Source organism: Vulpes vulpes, chromosome 7, assembly GCF_048418805.1.
Source record: "Vulpes vulpes isolate BD-2025 chromosome 7, VulVul3, whole genome shotgun sequence".
NCBI lineage: Eukaryota > Metazoa > Chordata > Mammalia > Carnivora > Canidae > Vulpes > Vulpes vulpes.
The window spans coordinates 110259222-110277258 of NC_132786.1; the positions used below are offsets into that span (position 1 = coordinate 110259222).

The window sequence follows — 18037 nt, forward strand, 5'->3', positions numbered from 1 at the left end:
GCGCAGATACGCGGGACGGGAAGGCGTGGGGGGGCGTGGCCTGCGTCCGCAGCGCAGGCGGGAGGCTGGTCTTCCTCCGATCCCAGGTCTGAGGCGCTGTCCAAGGACCGGAAAGGGAATGGTTTTAATGACCTTTCCGCCAAAATAGGACCAAGGAGTGGTTCCCTCCAGCTCCCTCCGGTAGAAATCTGATTCCAGCCTGAGCCGAGCAGGTAAAGGTCTTCCGCCTTCCACCCCGCCCCCTCACCTCAGCCGCTCTGGACTACAAACCCCAGAAGGCGTCGGAGCTGCGCCCTCCGACTTGCGCCGCGGCGTTCGTTGTAAAGTGCTATGACAACAGGGCGAGGACGGCTCGGAGTTAGGCAGGAGTGCGGAGGTGTCCCTTCCGCGGCTGCCGTCCTTCGCCGGCTCTCCCCCACTGACTGTCTTCCTCAGCGTTTCCTCCTCTTTGTGAGAAGCGGGACTTACCGTGGTTCTGGCCTGCCTGGTCTCTTGAGGGACTGACGCCGTGTTCCCCGCGTGTCTCCGGGATTGACACGGAGGGGATGTAGGCTTACTGCTTGTGGGTGTCGCTCCAGCTCTGTGGAGCCGGTGGTGCTCCCTGCTGAGGCGCGTTCCGTCTGGGACGTGGAACAAGTTGGAGCAGGGGAGCCGCCGGGCGTAGTGAAGCGAGGGCTTGCTCTGCTCTGCACCCTCCATTCTTGCTCTCGTCGTTGCAGCTCTGGCACCCTGGCAGGAAGGAGTTCTTCAAGGGAAATCTGTGGAGAGTTCGAGGAAAGGTAGGTTCAGGACCCACCTGATTCGGTGTCAGGTAAGGGGATGTTTGGGATTAAACATTGGGAGCGTGGATGCCCCTTCAGTGTTTTGTTTTGTGGGCAAGATTGATCCTCTGATGCCGTGTCATGGGGTAGGGGGATATTGGATGACAGGTTTCTTAGGGAGGACGTGTGCATTAAAAATAAAACGAAACAAAAAGCAACGAGGAGCACAGTGTGTGGGAAGTCTTATGAGCATATTGGAGGAAGGTTGATAAGAATTTTTAAAGATTCCATTCAGGAATGTCACGTGGTGCACTAGCATCCTCCTCTCGTTGACACTCCAACAGGTCCTGTGAGCAAATGGCCAAAGCAGTTCTCAGCCTATGACTGCAGTAGGATGCATGCACTAATACCCTCTAATTCTTGCAATAGGATTATTGCTTCTCCTTCTCTTTCTATATTGCAGAGCACAGCAGTTTAGATGACCTGAGCTGATTTTTGTCAGCGCCTCCTTTCCTTCGTCAAGTCCTGCAATTGACTTCAGTTTCCTGGAGAAATTCGTAGGTGTTTTTTTTTTTTTTTTTTTTTTTTTTTATCCCCCCATCTCATTACTTTAAATGTGAAACCACATAGCATACATACATAACCTGAAGATTTTTTTTTTTTTTTTTTTTTTTACAACTTGAAGATCTTAACCAAAGTCAGACAGCATTTAGAGCGGGATAGATTTTCTAACTTGTTAGAAATATATAAAGAGAATAATTGCTGCGATTTGTGAGTGTGTGTGTGTGTGTGTGCGCGAATAGACTGAATCCTTATTTAGAAGAATTAAAACTTTTCATTTTGCAAATAATTTATAAGTTATTTAGTGTAAGGAATTTTTCATTTTGTGGAATTGTGTGTAATTGCTCTTAAATTACAACCACACAGATATTTATGCTACAAGTTTTTGATGGAAACATTCACTGAAGGGGAAGAAAATCCAATATCAGTAGTATATAGTAGTTTCTGATGTTTTACACCTTTTGATGTATGTAGCAAGTCTCCTCCCTCAGAATAAAGACTTTCAAATATTTCTTGGGACAACTGGGTAGCTCAGTGGTTGAGCGTCTGCTTTCGGCCCAGAGCCTGATCCTGGAGTCCCCGGGTTGAGTCCCGCATTGGGCTCCCTCCGGGGGGCCTGCTTCTCCCTCTGCTTGTCTTCTCTCTCTCTCTCTCTCTCTCTCTCTCTGCGTGTCTCTCATGAATAAATAAATAAATCTTAAAAAAATATTTCTCAAAAATTATTGAAACAGGTCACCTGGGTGGCTCAGTGGTTGAGCATCTGGCTTTGACTGAGGTCAGGATCCTGGGGTCCTGGGATCTAGTCCTGCATCAGGCTCTCTGCAGGCAACCTGCTTCTCCCTCTGCCTATGTCTCTGCTCTCTGCATCTCTCATGAATAAATAAATAAAATCTTAAAAAAATTGTTGAAACATGTGATGTTATTATAAAACATCCCTGCCAATTAACATTTCAGTGAAAGATTACTGTTAGTTTTTTGAATGTTCCATTTAAATATTCAGTCCAGGGACGCCTGGGTGGCTCAGTGGTTGAGCACCTGCCCAGGCTCAGGGTGTGATCCTTGGTCTCAGGATCAAGTCCCACATTGGGCACCTTGCATGGAGCCTGCTTCTCCCTCTGCCTACGTCTCTGCCTTTCTCTCTGTGTCTTTCATGAATAAATAAAATCCTTTAAAAAAAAATAAATATTCAGTCCAGAGGTTCAGATTGACCTTTGTAACTTTGTCTTGCTCAGCATACATTCCATCACCACCACTTCTATTACTACTAGTAGTACTACTACAACTAGGTTACTACTGACATTTATTTGGCATTTACTGAGTACATCCTATGCTTAAGCAGATACATGAGTTAGGCCATTTTATCTTCTCACCCTCCAGAACAATTAGGAAATTAGAGGGTGAGGGACTTGTCCAAAGTCACTCTGCTGAAGTGTGAAATGGAAAAGGGAACCATTTCTGTTTAACTCCCTCTTTTGTGCTCTTTTGTTTTCTGTGTCTTTTATTGAAAATTTCAATACAGATCTCTTATAATATTGTCTTCAAAAGCAGCATTCTTCTAATTCTACGTATACTTGTCATTTTTTTCTTGCAGTGGATGAACTGATTCCTACTTTCCAAAATTTGAGGCAGCATTAGCATGACCTGGAAAAAGCAAAACTGCAAACATGGACAACAGCATTAGCAGTTTAGCCTCTAATTCCAGGATCTTGCCTTCTAATCCACATACTCTTTTTTGTTTTTTTTTTAAGAGAGGGAAAGAGAAGGGGGGGGGGGGAATGGAGGGAGGGGGAGAGAGAGAGAGAATTCTTCAGCAGGCTCCATGCCCAATGTGGAGCCAAACTTGGGGCTCAATCTCTACAACCCTAAAATCACGACCTGAGCTGAAGTCAAGATCTGACGCTTAACCAACTGAGTCCCCCAGGCGCCCCCACATATTCTTTCTGCAGGATTCTTGGGGTTATTTTTGTTACAGCAGTTCTTCTAGTCCTCCTTCATCATTGTAGGGCGAGGCCAATGAGGTGTTAAAACATCCATATCTTAAATGAAAACTAAATCTGAGTAAATTTTGATGTGGAAGACTGTATATAAGTAAGTATTAAAAAAGTGTCAGGTGTGGAAGAGTATATCTGGAGTTTAGGGTATAAAGAGATTATCTTCTGTTTATTATTCTAATGAGGCATAGGAAAAACCTTTTGTGGTTATAGGTATGAGCCTTTAAAACCTTCAAATTACTGTTTTCTAGTCATTCTTTAAAAATTTAATTAGGTGGGGGCACCTAGGTGGCTCAGTTGGCTAAGCATCTGCCTTCAGCTCAGGTCATGAGCCCCAAGTGAGGCTTCCTTCTCAACAAGGAGTCTAATTCTCCCTCTATCCCCCTGCCTGGTGCTCTCTGTCAAATAAACAAAATCTTAAAAAAAATTTATTTAGGTGTATGAAATACTTTCTAAGCAGTTTGAACTTGCAATGATTAGTTAATATCCATGGAGTATATCTTTTTAGTCTTTGTGGAGTGGCTGCACTTGTTTAGGGTTCTGGAGAAGACAGCCTTGTTTGAGATGCTTCTTCTACTACTTACTAGTTGTAACCATTTGGGTTTAGTTTTCATTTAAGATACAGACCTCATTGGCCTCGTCCTACAATATGGAGGGATGACTAGAAGAACCTCTCTGTATTCAGGGATACCTTAGTAATAGTAACTACATTTTACTTTGTAGTTCTGTTTTGAAGATTAAAATAGAGTACTTGTAAAGCACTTAGAACACTGCCTGGGACTTAGTAAATGATTAGTAATTGTTAACTATTATTTTCCTGTCTAGCAAAGGGAGATGAGAGCCATTGGAAACCTGATTTTTGGTTCTTGCTTTTCATTTACTTAAAGGCAGAAAAATCACTGAGGACCTGGAAATCAATATTGAATGAATAGGGAATAAAATGCAAATCCTTGTTTCTTATTTTTATTCAAGGCAGTTAACTAAACCAAATAAAAAATCAATTTTTACATATTTAATTTTTTGTTAGCATACTTTTTGTTTTTGTAACAAAAATCCAGGTTTCAAAGCTGAAAAATGCCCCTTGTTTCTTAGTTTCTTTCTTCCTAACCTTCCAATAGGTGATTTTCTTTGCCCACTGCCTTAGTATTTTAAAAACCAAGATCTTTCTGAATTTGGAAAATGATTAGAATTTCATTTAAGACTTAATTTCTGGTTAATTTTTCTTTCTCCTGGTGGGGTGGGATGTCCTTCTAGGAGAAGAGATAGGATTTATTTTGCTAACCTATTTTTTTTTTTTTTTGTTAAAGATTTTATTTATTTATTCATGAAAGACAGAGAGAGAGAGAGAGAGAGAGAGAGAGAGAGGTGCAGAGACACAGGCAGGAGGAGAGAAGCAGGCTCCCTGCAGGGAGCCCCAGGGAGCCTGCTCTGGGACTCAATCCCAGGACTCCAGGATCCTGCCCTGAGAGGAAGGCAGATGCTCAACTGCTTAGCCACCCAGGCATCCCTATTTTGCTAACCTTCTAAATTCAATTTGCTAACGTTTTGTTCTGCTGGAGTAGCAAATGTGGCCGAAATATAAGAGTATTCAACTTTTTTTAAAAAGTGAAACTTTATTATTACTTTTTGTGACAAATTTTAAACATAAAAGCAGGGCAGCCCCAGTGGCTCAGCGGTTTTGTGCTGCCTTTAGCCCAGGGCCTGATCCTGGAGACCGCGGATCGAGTCCCACATCGGGCTCCCTGCATGGAGCCTGATTTCCCTCTGCCTGTGTCTCTGCCTCTCTCTCTCTCTCTCTCTCTCTGTCTGTCTCTCATGAATAAATAAATAAAATCTTAAAAAAAAACCAAAACAACCTTTGCTTCAAAGAATACTAAGTGAAAAGATGAGAACCGGAGAAAGTATTACAAATCGTCTCTCTGATAAAAGACACATACCTGTAACATACAAAGAACTCTTATGACTCCATAATACACAGACAGAAACCCAATTTAAAAATGGGCAAAGGGGCAGCCCCGGTGGCTCAGTGGTTTAGCGCCACCTTCAGCCCAGGGCCTGATCCTAGAGACCCGGGATCGAGTCCCACATCGGGCTCCCTGCATGGAGCCTGCTTCTCCTTTTGCCTGTGTCTCTGCCTCTCTCTCTCTCTGTGTCTATCATGAATAAATAAAATCTTAAAAAAAATTCTAAGAAAAAGAAGACAGTCACTAAATACCACATATTTTATGATTCCATTTATATAAAATGCATAGAATACATCTCAAACTAAATATTGCATGTTAATGGTACTTAACTAAAAATAAATAAATAAACCAATAAATAAATAAATAAAATGTACAGAATAGGCAAATCCATTCAGATAGAAAGTAAATTAGTGGCTGCTTCAGTCCAGTGGGAAGGAAAGGACAGGAGAGTTCTAGGTAAGGGGTGCAAGGTATCTTTTGAAGGTGATGAAAATATTCTAAAATTGGCTGCACTTATGTGTATACAAAAATAACGTTCAACTGTACAAATTATATAGGTGAATTACATATTATGTAAATTATATTTCAATAAATCTCTTATTTTTTAAAAGAGTAAATGGTGATGGACATATGAAGAGTCGTTTTACTATTCTTTATGCTTTTATGTTTGTTTTTAAGATTTTATTTATTCATGAGAGTCAGAGAGAGAGAGAGAGAGAGAGGCAGAGACACAGGCAGAGTGAGAAGCAGGCTGGATCCCAGGTCTCCAGGATCACGCCCTGGGCTGAAGACTGCACTAAACTGCTGGGCCACCGGGGCTGCCCTGAAGCAAAAAGTTTAAATTTTAGTGAAGTCTCTTTATTTTTTCTTTTGTTACTCATGTTTTTGTTGTCAGATTTAAGAATCTATCACAATATCTGATGTTATGAAGATTTGCTCTTAAGTTTTCTTCTAAGAAGTAAAAAAAAAAAAAAAGTTTTCTTCTAAGAAGTCTTCTAAGAATTTTGTAGTTTTAGCTATGCATTAGTGAATATAAAGGTCTTTGATCCATTTTGAATTTTTTTTTATGGTTTGAGGTAAGGGTACAACTTCATTCTTTTTTTTTTTTTTTTAGAACTTCATTCTTTCTCATGTGGCTATCCAGTAGTACTAGAATCACTTGTTGCAACTTCTGATTGAATGGTCTTAGCATCTTTGTTGAAATTCAGTTTACCATAGATGTATAAATTTATTTCTGGACTCTCCATTCCTTTCCATTTACCTATGTCTATCTTTTGGCCAGTACCATACTGTCCTGAATACTATTGCATAGTAGTTAGGTTTTGAAATGGGAAAATCCTTCAATTTTGTTCTTCTTTTTAAAGATTGTTTTGGCTATTATGAGTTGCTGGCATTTTTTTTCCCATATCATTATTTTTAATGTCCAGCGTTTATAATATGAGGGCCAGGGCTTTCTCCTCAACTCAAGTTTACAAGTTTTCCATTGGCTTGTGAGGCCTGTAGGGATACTTCTTGTCTAATTTGGTTTCTGGGAAGACTTCATTCAGGTCCTCAATGGTCATCTGATCAAATGGAAATATGTTCTTCATCTTCTCCAGCTCTTTTACATATTCTTCAGTCCTGGCCTTTGAGAGAGACAAAAACTCAGCACCGCTTTTCACATCTTCTTTTTCCTCAGCATCCACCTGGACAGTGATTTTATCCTCTGGCATAGGAACCTTCAGGACATTACACTACTTCTCAAAGTCATCTACCAAGCCAGCCTTTGCTACGTTGGCCTTGTAGTAAGCCCAGTTGATAGCAGGTGGTTTCTCAGGAAGAGTAGTGGCCAACCTGGAAGTAAGCATCTCATTCCAGGATTTCAGGGAAATGGCAATGGCCTTCTGGTTTTGGGGTATGATCTCCCCAAAAGCTACCCAATCAGTGGTTTTTAGAGCAAGTTTTCACCCAGCCATCTTGAGATCCTTCACCGACCCTGGCAGCCCACAGTCCACAGCCGCTGGCAATTTAAAAAAAAAAGATTTATGTATTTGAGAGAGAGAGAGAGAGAGCAAGTGTACACACACAGCAGAAGGAGGGGTAGAGGGAGAAAGAACCTTTAGCAGACTCCTGGCTGAGCATGGAGCCCCAGTGCAGGGCTCGATCTCATTACCCTGAGATCATGACCTGAGCTGAAATCAAGAGCCAGATGCTTAACCCATGGAGCCACCCAGGTGCCCTACGTGTTGGCAATTCTATATGAATTTCAGAATAAATTAGTCAATTTGTACAAAGAAGCCCTATGGGAGTCTGATAAGGATTGCACTGAATCTGTAGATCACTTTGGGAAGTATTGCATCTTTTTTTAAAAAAAGATTTTATTTATTTATTTGAGAGAGAAGAGAGAGAACAAGAGAGAGAGCATCAACAGGAGATGGGGGCAGAGGGAAAGGGAGAAGCAGATTCCCCGCTGAGTAGGGAGCCCGACCAGGGCTCAATTCTAGGACTCTGAGATCTTGACCTGAGTGGAAGGCAGATGCATAAAGGCACCCCAGGAAGTGTTGCATCTTAAAAATGCAATACTTCAAATGCATGGCTTCATATCCATGGATATAGGATGTTATCCTGTTTATTTAGATCTCAAATTCTTTTGACTGTATTTTATAGTTTTCAGAGCATATATATGCTTTACACTTTGTTAAACTTACTTCTAGGTATTTTATTCTTTTAGATGCTATTGTAAATGCAGTTTTTTTTAAGTTTCATTTTTTGGATTGTTCATTGCAAATGCATAGAAATGCAATTGTTTTTTGTATATTAGTATTTTTGTATCCTTCAACCTTACTTGTCTGTTAGCTCTAATGGTTTTTCACTGAATTTCTTAGGATGTTCTGTTTACCAGATCATGTCATCTGAGAGTAAAGATAGTTATACTTCTTCTAGGAACCTTTTAGTTTTTTTTCTTAGCTAATTGCCTGACCTAAAACCTCTAGTACAATATTGCATAAAAGTGGTGAATTTGGACATCCTAGTCTTGTGTCTGCTCTTAGGGAAAAAGCATCTAGTCATTCATTGTTAAGTATGATATAAGCTATGGGTTTTGCATAGATGTCCTTTATCATTTTGAGGAAGCTCCCTTTTACTCCTAGTGTTTTGAGTGTTTTTATAATGGAAGAGTATTGGATTTTATTTTGTCAGATGCTTTTCCTGAGTTGAGATAATAAGGTGGTTTTAAATTTTTGTTTTATTGATATGGTGTAGTATTATAATTTGTTTTTGGATGTTAAACTAACCTTATATTCCTGGAATTAATTCTCCTTTGGTCATGGTGCCTAGTTCTTTTTATATCTTGCTTATTCATTTTGCTAATGTTTTGCTGAGGATTTTGCATCCGTATTCATTAGAGATACTGGTCTGTCTTGTGTTTGCTTAGTTTTGGTATCAGTGTAACACTTGCCTTATAGTGTGAGTTGGGAAGTATTCCCTTTTATTTTTTTTGGAATAGTTTGTGAAGAATTGGCACTAATTTTTTCACCATCTGGGCCTGGTCTATTTTTTGTGGGTAGGTTTTTAATTTAGATTTTCTTTCTTTTCTTTTCTTTTCTTTCTTTTCTTTCTTCATCAGAGAGAGAGAGAGAGAGGCAGAGACACAGGCAGAGGGAGTAGCAGGCTCCCTGTAGGAAGCCTAATATGGGACTCGATCCTGGAACTCCGGGATCATGCCCTGGGCCAAAGGCAAATGCTCAACCGCTGAGCCACCCAGGCATCCCATCTTTTTTTCTTTTTTTTTTTTTTTTTTAAGAGTTTATTTATTTGAGAGAGAGAGCATGAGCAAGGGGGCGGGGGCATAGGGAGAGGGAGAAGCAGGCTCCCCGCTGAGCAGAGAGCGTGATGCAGGGCTTGATCCCAGGACTTTGGGATCATGACCTGAGCTGAAGGCAGCCACTTAGTAGACTGAGCCACCCAGGCGCCCCTGATTTAGATTTTCTATTTTGTCTTTAGTCAGAAACAGATAGCTGGAAGCAAGATGATGTCCTGCTCCTCCAGGGGAGGAGCTATGGGAGCTATGGGGAGAGGGTGATTCTATTCTTGGCTATACCTGTCTGGAGTGGACTTTCTATCTTGTTTTGAGCTATGAGTGAGGAGAGGAGGAGTGAGTATTGGTTTTTTTAAATACTACAGATTCTTAATTTTCTTACTGAGTTTTAGTAGATTTTTTGTTTCTTATTTTTTATATACTCTTAGGACAGTTTCCAGAGATTTTCAGTGGTGATTTTAAAAAACAATTTTCACCAGTTTTGCTGGGGAATGGGTCCATGGAGCTTCTCATGTGTCATTCCAAAAGTGGAATCCTGTGATATTTTAAATTTGAAATGGTTATGGGAGACATACTTAGGTTATCAAGAAGATTTGGTCAGAGTTCTATCACGTATCAGAGTACTCTAGTGTTTGTAAGACTTTTTAACACTAGGTTAAAAAGTTATTATTTACAAGCTTATTAGGAACATAACTTCTGTGTGCAAAGATAATTAAAAAAAAATATTTTATTTATTCATGAGAGACACACACAAAGAGAGAGGCAGAGACACTGGCAGAGGGAGAAGCAGGATCCATCCAAGGAACCCGACGCGGGACTGGATCCCGGGACTCCAGGATCACGCCCTGGGCCAAAGGCGGCGCTAAACCGTTGAGCCACCCAGGGGTCCCCGAGAAATTTTTTTAAAAAGATTTTATTTATTTGTTTGTGAGAGAGACAGAGCATGAACAGGAGCAGGGGGAGGGGCAGAGGACGAGGGAGAAGGAGACTCCCCACTCTACTGATTCACTCTTTTCATTTTTTCTTCATTTTTCTTGATGAATTGCAGACAGTGGCAGTCAAACAAGAGAAGCTAGAGACCAGGGAGAGGAACAAGTTTCTGCCATTAGCTGTGTGACTCAGGGTAATCATATAGCTAACCTTTCTGGGCTTATCTTACAGATTGAGAGGGCTAGCTGATTATTAGGTACCTTCTAGCTGTTAATGTTAATGTCTGGTTTTCAAGGTAACTGGTGGCACAGGTCCCAGGAAAGAGGAAGTGGGAAAGTAGAGCCATGCTATAAGAAAACATCGACTTTGGCTATCAGGTATCAGTTCAGTTTGTGCTTTTTATACATTAAGGTGCATGTGAATTACCTGGGGATATTGTTTGTGGTGGAGCTGAGGTTTTGCATCATAAGCTGTTGGGTGATGCTGATGCTGGTCCATGGACTACACTTTGGGTAGTAAGTTGCTAAACAATGTAGGTAAGGAGGGCTTTCAGCAGCAGTGGAGGATGACTAAGGAGAAACTGATAGAGCAGGAGAAACAAGAAGGAGCTAAATATGGCCTGTGTTATTTTGTCAATAGAAATAGATCTTAAATTTTATGATTGAAGTCCTTAAAAAATTAGTGCTTGATGACATTTCCATGTACAGGCAGTGTTGGAGAGTTAGTTTTTCATATTGGAGGTTTTTTTTTTATTTTAGCAAGATGAAAAATTTGCTCATTAACAAAGATTCTTGAAGCCATTTTCGCATAATAGCTATTTTTTCCTGATGCAGTCATATGTCATGTATCAAACTGCAGCTATGTCTTTCATGGTCACTTATCTAAGCACTTTGATTTTTAAATTTTATTTTATTTATTTATTCATGAGACACACACACACAGAATGAGAGAGAGAGAGAGAGAGAGAGAGAGAGAGAGAGGCAAAGACACAAGCAGAGGGAGAAGCTGGCTCCATGCAGGGAACCAGACGTGGGACTCGATCTCGGGTCTCCAGGATCACGCTCTGGGCTGAAGGCGGCGCTAAACCGCTGAGCCACCTGGGCTGCCCTAAGCACTTTGATTTTTTATATATTATTTCAATAGTGTTGATGGAAAAAACTCTTCTCTGTGACTATTACTTGGGTGTTTAATATGTTATCTAGGCAGATCCCATGAAGTTTTCTCTTCTGCCTACATGAGGGGAAAGAGACCCTTTGGGATGTTGAACAGGTCTTCCCTTCCTATTTTCTCTCCTTGAGACTCTTTTTTGAACTGGCTGATGCAGAATGTGTACAAAGGATCTCATACTTGCTGGTTAGCCTATTGATTTCTATTTTTGACTATGTCTCCTAATGGAGTTTTGACCCCAAGCCTTCATTTTTTTATGACATATCAGCAGCATTTCATAGAGCTGGCCACTCTCTTTTTCTAGATACTTTTTCATTTCCTTCCAGATGGCACACTCCTGGTTTTCCTTTGATCTCATTGGATGCCCCTGTTCAGTTCAGTTTTCTCTTCTTTTTTTCCTCTGGCCTCTGACCCCAGAGCCTAGTTTTTCTGCCTTGGAAGTTTGTGTGTGATTTCTTTCAAGAACCCCACCCGCATTCCCCACTGCAGCCTCATGCACCTTTTCCCTTTCTTTGTTATGCTTTTTATTTTCACTGTAATAAATTATAACCTTTTCCCTTTCTTTGTTATGCTGTTATGCTTTTTATTTTCACTGTAATAAATTATAACTATGATGCTAACTATATGATGAGTGCAGTGAGTCCTCCAAGTGAGTCTCTAAGTGATATTGAATTTGGGTAATATTCTACTCTGGGCTGCAAGAGAATCATGTATCTTGATGTATCTTTATACGGGTAGTCTAATAGTATGGTGTATAACAACTTTCTAGATATATCTGGAGTATATAATGAGAATATATGGCACTTGCTAAGTACTGTTACTTCCCTCTCAAAAAAATCTGGTAAAAGTGTAATAAAGTGTTTATTACATTTTTTGTATACTTCCTGCCAGGCTTGAAGTTTAGTCATCTGGCAATCTGTATAATTATATAATGCCATTAGTAATAATGAGTGATGCAGATGTTTTTCAGAAACTCTCCCACATATCTTAAAAATCATTATAAGCTTATTTACCTGCTATGTTTTCTCCCCGTCACTTCTATCAACACTTTGCCTTTATCTAATTTCATTTTTAGTGGAAAGAGAGGCCTTGGATGGGGTTTTCTTTTTTCTATTTTTCCTGTTGTTTGTTTCTTTAAACTTGTCATCTGAAATAATATTATAAGCACATAGAAATTGTAAAAGTAATGATTTCCCAATGGTAGCAGAACAATGATCAAATTACTAAATTGATATTAGTATAATACTACAACTAAATTATAAATCTTATTTAAAAAAATCTTATTTAGGTTTCACTAGGTTTTACATTACATACACTTTTCTTCTTGTAATATAATTTGAAGAAATTAAAACTTATCCCATGAAACTACTACCAAAATCAGGGTATAGAACTTTTCCATCATCCCAAAGAAATTCCCTTCTAGTCCATTAAAGTGACTGTCCCCTGCCCCCCTTAGACTTGGTAACCACTGATCTGTTTTCTATCAGTTTAATTTTTTCATTTTAAAAATGTTGTAGAAATGGAATTATTTAATATGTGATCTTTTGGGATTTTTTTTCACTTAGCATAATGTCCTTGAGATCCATCCAAGTTGTTGTTATTTCATTTTTTAAAAATTGCTGAGTTTTATTCTATGGTAAGGATGTACCATGGTCTGTTTATTTACAAGTTGGAAGACATTTGTTTCTTTCCTTCAGTGTAGGTTTTATTATTTTATTTTAAGATTTTATTTATTCATGAGAGACACAGAGAAAGAGGTAGAGACATAGGCAGAGGGAGAAGCAGGTTCCCTGTGGGGAGCTTGATGTGGGCCTTGATCTTGGGAAACCAGAATCATGACTTGAGCCAAAGGTACATTCTCAACCACTGAGCCACTCAGGTACCCTGGGAGAGAGAATCTTTTTTTTTTTTTTTAAGATTTTATTTATTTATTCATAGAGACACACAGAGAGAGAGAGAGAGAGAGAGAGAGAGACAGAGACACAGGCAGAGGGAGAAGCAGGCTCCATGCAGGGAGCCTGATGTGGGACTTGATCCAGGGTCTCCAGGATCACACCCTGGGCTGCAGGCGGCGCTAAACCGCTGCACCACTGGGACTGCCCTGGGGGAGAGAATCTTAAGCAGGTTGCATGCCCATCACGAAGCCTGACATGGGCCTTGATCTTACAACCCTGAGATCATGATCTGAACTGAAATAAACAATCGGATGCTTAACTGACTGAACCACCCAGGAACCTTGGTAACATATTTTTAATTTTTTGAGGAATCACTATACAGTTTCCATAGTTGCACTCTTAGATTTTCACCAGCAGTGCACAAGGTTTCCAGTTACATCACATCCTTGCTGACACTTGTTATTTTCTGTTTTTTTTTGTTGTTTGTTTTTGTTTTTTTTGTAGTAGCTGTCCTAGTGAGTGTGAGGTGGGATTTCATTGTGTTTGTGATTTGCATTTCCCTAATGATAGGTGATGTTGAACATGGTTTCATATGCTTTTTGGCCATTTGTATATCTTCTTTGGTGAAATGTCTGAGTCCTTTACCCATTAAATTTTTTGGCTGTTGACATGTATGAGTTCTTTATTCTGTATATTAACCTTTTTTTTTTTTAAAGATTTTATTTATTTATTCATGAGAGATAGAGAGAGGCAGAGACACAGGCAGAGAGAGAAGCAGACTCCATGCAGGGAGCCTGATGTGGAACTTGATCCTGGGTTTCCAGGATCACGCCCTGGGCGGAAGGCAGGTCCCAAACCGATGAGCCACCCAGGAGTCCCAATATATTAACCCTTTGTTAGATATGTAATTTGCAGATATTTTCTAACATTCCGTAAGTTGCTTCTACTGCATTCTTATTTATTCCTTACAATATCATTCTTTATTTTATAGATGAGTAAGCTGAAGTATGTAGAGGTTCAGTAACTTTTAATAACCCTCCACTGGTTTCATGGTTTGTATGGAACCTGGATTCCTTTTTTTTATATATATATTTTTATTGGAGTTTGATTTGCCAACATAGAGTATAACACTCATCCTATCAAGTGCCCCCCTCAGTGCCCGTCACCCAGTCACCTCATCTCTCCTGCCCACCTCCTCTTCCACTACCCCTTGTTTGTTTCCCAGAGTTAGGAGTCTCTCATGTTTTGTCACCCTCTCTAATTTTTCCCACTCATTTTCTCTCCTTTCTCCTATAATCTCGTTCACTATTTTTTATATTCCCTGTATGAGTGAAACCATATAATGATTGTCCTCCTCTGATTGACTTATTTCAACTCAGTATAATACCCTCCAGTTCCATCCACGTTGAAGCATATGGTGGGTATTTGTCATTTCTAATGGCTGAGTAATATTCCACTGTATATATAGACCATGTCTTTATCTATTCATCTTTCGATGGACACCAAGGCTCCTTCCACAGTTTGGCTATTGTGGACATTGTGGCTATAAACATTGGGATGCAGGTGTCTCGGTCTTCCACTGCATCTGTATCTTTGGAGTAAATCACCAGTAGTGTAGTTGCTGGGTTGTAGGGCAGTTCTATTTTTAACTCTTGAGGAACCTCCACACAGCTTTCCAGAGCGGCTGTACCAGTTCACATTCCCACCAACAGTGCAAGAGGGTTCCCCTTTCTCTACATCCTCTCCAACATTTGTTGTTTCCTGTCTTGTTAATTTTCACCATTCTCATTGGTGTGAGGTGGGATCTCATTGTGGTTTTTCTTTTTTTTAAGATTTTTATTTATTCATAGAGAGAGAGAGAGAGTGGCAGAGACACAGGCAGAGAGAGAAGCAGGCATCATACAGAAAGCCTGACGTGGGACTCGATCCAGGGTCTCTAGGATCACACCCTGGGCTGCAGGTGGCGCTAAACCGCTGTGCTACCGGGGCTGCCCTCATTGTGGTTTTGATTTGTTTTTCCCTGATGGCAAGTGATGCGGAGCATTTTCTCATGTGCTTGTTGGCCATGTGTATGTCTTCTTTGGTGAAATTTCTGTTCATGTTTTTTGCCCATTTCATGATTGGATTGTTTGTTTCTTTGCTGTTGAGTTTAGTAAGTTCTTTATAGACCTTGGATACTAGCCCTTTATCTGATATGTCATTTGCAAATATCTTCTCCCATTCTGTAGGTTGTCTTTTAGTTTTGTTGACTTTTCTTTTGCTGTGCAGAAGCTTTTTATCTTGATGAAGTCTCAATAGTTCATTTTTGCTTTTGTTTCCCTTGCCTTCAGAGATGTATCTTGCAAGAAGTTGCTGTGGCCAAGGTCAAAAAGGGTGTTGCCTGTGTTCTCTAGGATTTTGATGGATTCTTGTCTCACATTTAGATCTTTAATCCGTTTTGAGTTTATCTTTGTGTCTGGTGTAAGAGAATGGTCTAGTTTCGTTCTTTTGCACGTAGCTGTTCAATTTTCCCAGCACCATTTATTGAAGAGACTGTCCTTTTTCCAGTGGATATTCTTTCTTCCTTTGTCAAATATTAGTTGACCATGGAGTTGAGGGTCCATTTCTGGGTTCTCTATTCTATTTCATTGATCTGTGTGTCTTTGGTCAAATTCACACTGACCTCCTCCAGAGTTTGCACTTTTTGCCATTCTCAACTAATTTCTTGGCCAACTTAATGAAAGCAGGTGGTCTTGCCTTCTGTGATTAGCCTATCTGGAAGGCTTTAAGAAGCAGATTGTTTTACATTTTTTTAAGTGTGTAGTTGATCCTCATTATTTGCAGATTTTGTATTTGTGAATTTACCTATTTGCTAAGATTTATTTGTAATACCCAAATCAATAGTCATGGTGCTTTTGGGTCATTCATGGTCATGCATGGAGTGGCAAAAATTTTGAGTCACTTGACGCACATGTTCTCAGCAGGTATCAACCACAGTAACTTTTTGCCTTCTTGTTTCAGTTCTTACACTACAAACGAATAACCTTTTTATGATCTACTTCGTGCCATGTTTTCCACAAATCTGTGGTTTGGATTAATTTGTGTGTTTTGATTTTTGTTACTTAAAAAGGTCCCCAAATGTAGTGCTGAAGAGCTATCTAATGTTCCTAAATGTGAGAAGGTTGCTGTATACCTTATAGAAGTATCAGATAAGCTTCCTTCAAGTATGAGTTATAGTATTGTTGGCTCCTGAACTGAATGTTAGTGAATCAACAATTTATTAAATAAAGTATCTTTAGACAAAGACACACAAAAAGCAAAATGAGGTATTGATTGGTTCGTGAAAATACTGTGACTAAGGGCTCACAGGAGCCTTTCTATTTCTCCTAGGAGCAGTAGTTCAGTATTTGCTAATTCAGTGTTTGCTTCAACCTTATAGAATGGGATGTCTTTTTTTTTTTTTAATAGATTTTATGTATTTGAGAGAGAGCAGGAGTGAGAGATCACAGAGGGAGAAGAGGGAGAAAAAGACTTGCTGCTGAGCAGGGAGCCTGATGCAGGTCTGGATCCCAGTACCCTGAGATCATGACCTGAGCTGAAGGCAGGCACTTAAATGACTGAGTTACCCAGGAGTCCCTAGAATGGAATGCCTTTGAATAAGGAAATTTGAGTGCATTTCCTAACTATTATTTAAATCAGTGTAACATGCAGGAAAGGCTCATTTATGTTGGGTATATGCACCTTCATAGAATCCCAGGGTATGTGATGTTTGTGTATAATTCAAGAGGTCCAGTGGGCCTTCACATTTACCATTATCAGTAACTCAGTGGTAGATCTGGCTGGTATATCCTCATTCTAGAGAGGAATCAAAGCAGAGCAATTTTATGGGTTATCGGAATCATAAATGCACCTACACTCAGTTTTCCTAGTTCTTTTTTGGTGTGAATTTCCCTCATCTATTTTGCCTTTATGCAGTTATAATGGGGAAAGCGTGTGAATGCTTTTTGAGTACCTATAATGTACCAGTTCTAGTGTTAGTCATTTGATCTCATTTGCTCTTCTTAGCAATTCATTGTGACAAGGGATGCTATTGTCTTTCGAATGACCAAAATGAAGGAAAATTAGGTATTTTGCTAAGGAATTATATACTAACTAGTGCTGTTAGAATTTGAATCTTGATCCTTTAAAGAATATTTTTTTTGTTACTTTGTGTTATTGTTTACCAAATGTACCAGAAGAGAGAATTGGCCCATAATTTATGTATAATTTTTCAGACTGTGCAATGGCATTGCAAAATGTCTATTTATGTTTTCAGCTGTTTGGATTTGGTTTGGATTTGTGGTTTCACATATTTCTGCAAAACATAAAAATATTAAAGGGACCCCTGGGTGGCTCAGTGGTTGAGCGTCTGCCTTCTGTCCAGGGCATGATTCTGGAGTTCCGGAACTGAGTCCCACATTGGGCTTCCAGCATGGAGCCTGCTTCTCTCTCTGCTTGTGTCTCTGCCTCTCTCTCTTTCTCTGTGTCTTTCATGAAAAAGTTAATAAAATCTTTAAAAAAAATTTAACTTTAAAATTCAGAAATGTTTCTCTTAACATTGTTCACGTTTAATTTACTATGCCTTAAGAGATAATTCATAAATGATATGAGGTAGATTTTTACTATAAATAAATGCTTTCTTTTTATAGTGAACGAAAATGTCTTTATTTAAAGCCCGTGATTGGTGGTCTACTGTTCTGGGAGAGAAAGAAGAATTTGATCAAGGCTGTTTGTGTTTGGCTGATGTTGACAATACTGGAAATGGACAAGGTAAGCAATTTATGACCATGCATCTTGGAGCAAAGCTTTACAGACATAAAATAAAAATATCTTCATTTGTTAAAGTGTACTTATATACTTAAAGTGTATTTATAGAACTTAAGTACACTGTCATAAATATGCCCTAATTTTGACGGTAGTTTTCCTTATAATACTTAGGTAGCATAGTTCTTCT

The 18037-nt window shown here is 39.6% G+C and overlaps 1 protein-coding gene across 13 annotated transcripts in view; it reads left to right on the plus strand.

The window, feature by feature from the left end:
- BBS9 (Bardet-Biedl syndrome 9) overlaps nucleotides 1-18037 on the plus strand; it is a 433010-nt gene continuing 414973 nt past the window's right edge. For 7 of the 13 annotated variants that reach the window (XR_012002751.1, XR_003238169.2, XR_012002752.1 and 4 more), the window contains exons 1-3: nucleotides 3-779; nucleotides 1225-1318; nucleotides 17733-17853. Coding sequence is in view for 7 of the 13 variants with exons in the window: in XM_026019105.2 (XP_025874890.1) it covers nucleotides 17742-17853 (112 nt within the window). In the remaining 6 variants the exon portion in view is untranslated. Of the gene's footprint in view, nucleotides 780-1224; nucleotides 1319-10298; nucleotides 10381-17732; nucleotides 17854-18037 lie in introns of all 13 variants that reach the window. The other 6 variants (XM_072764702.1, XM_072764703.1, XM_072764705.1 and 3 more) reach the window with 6 other exon arrangements.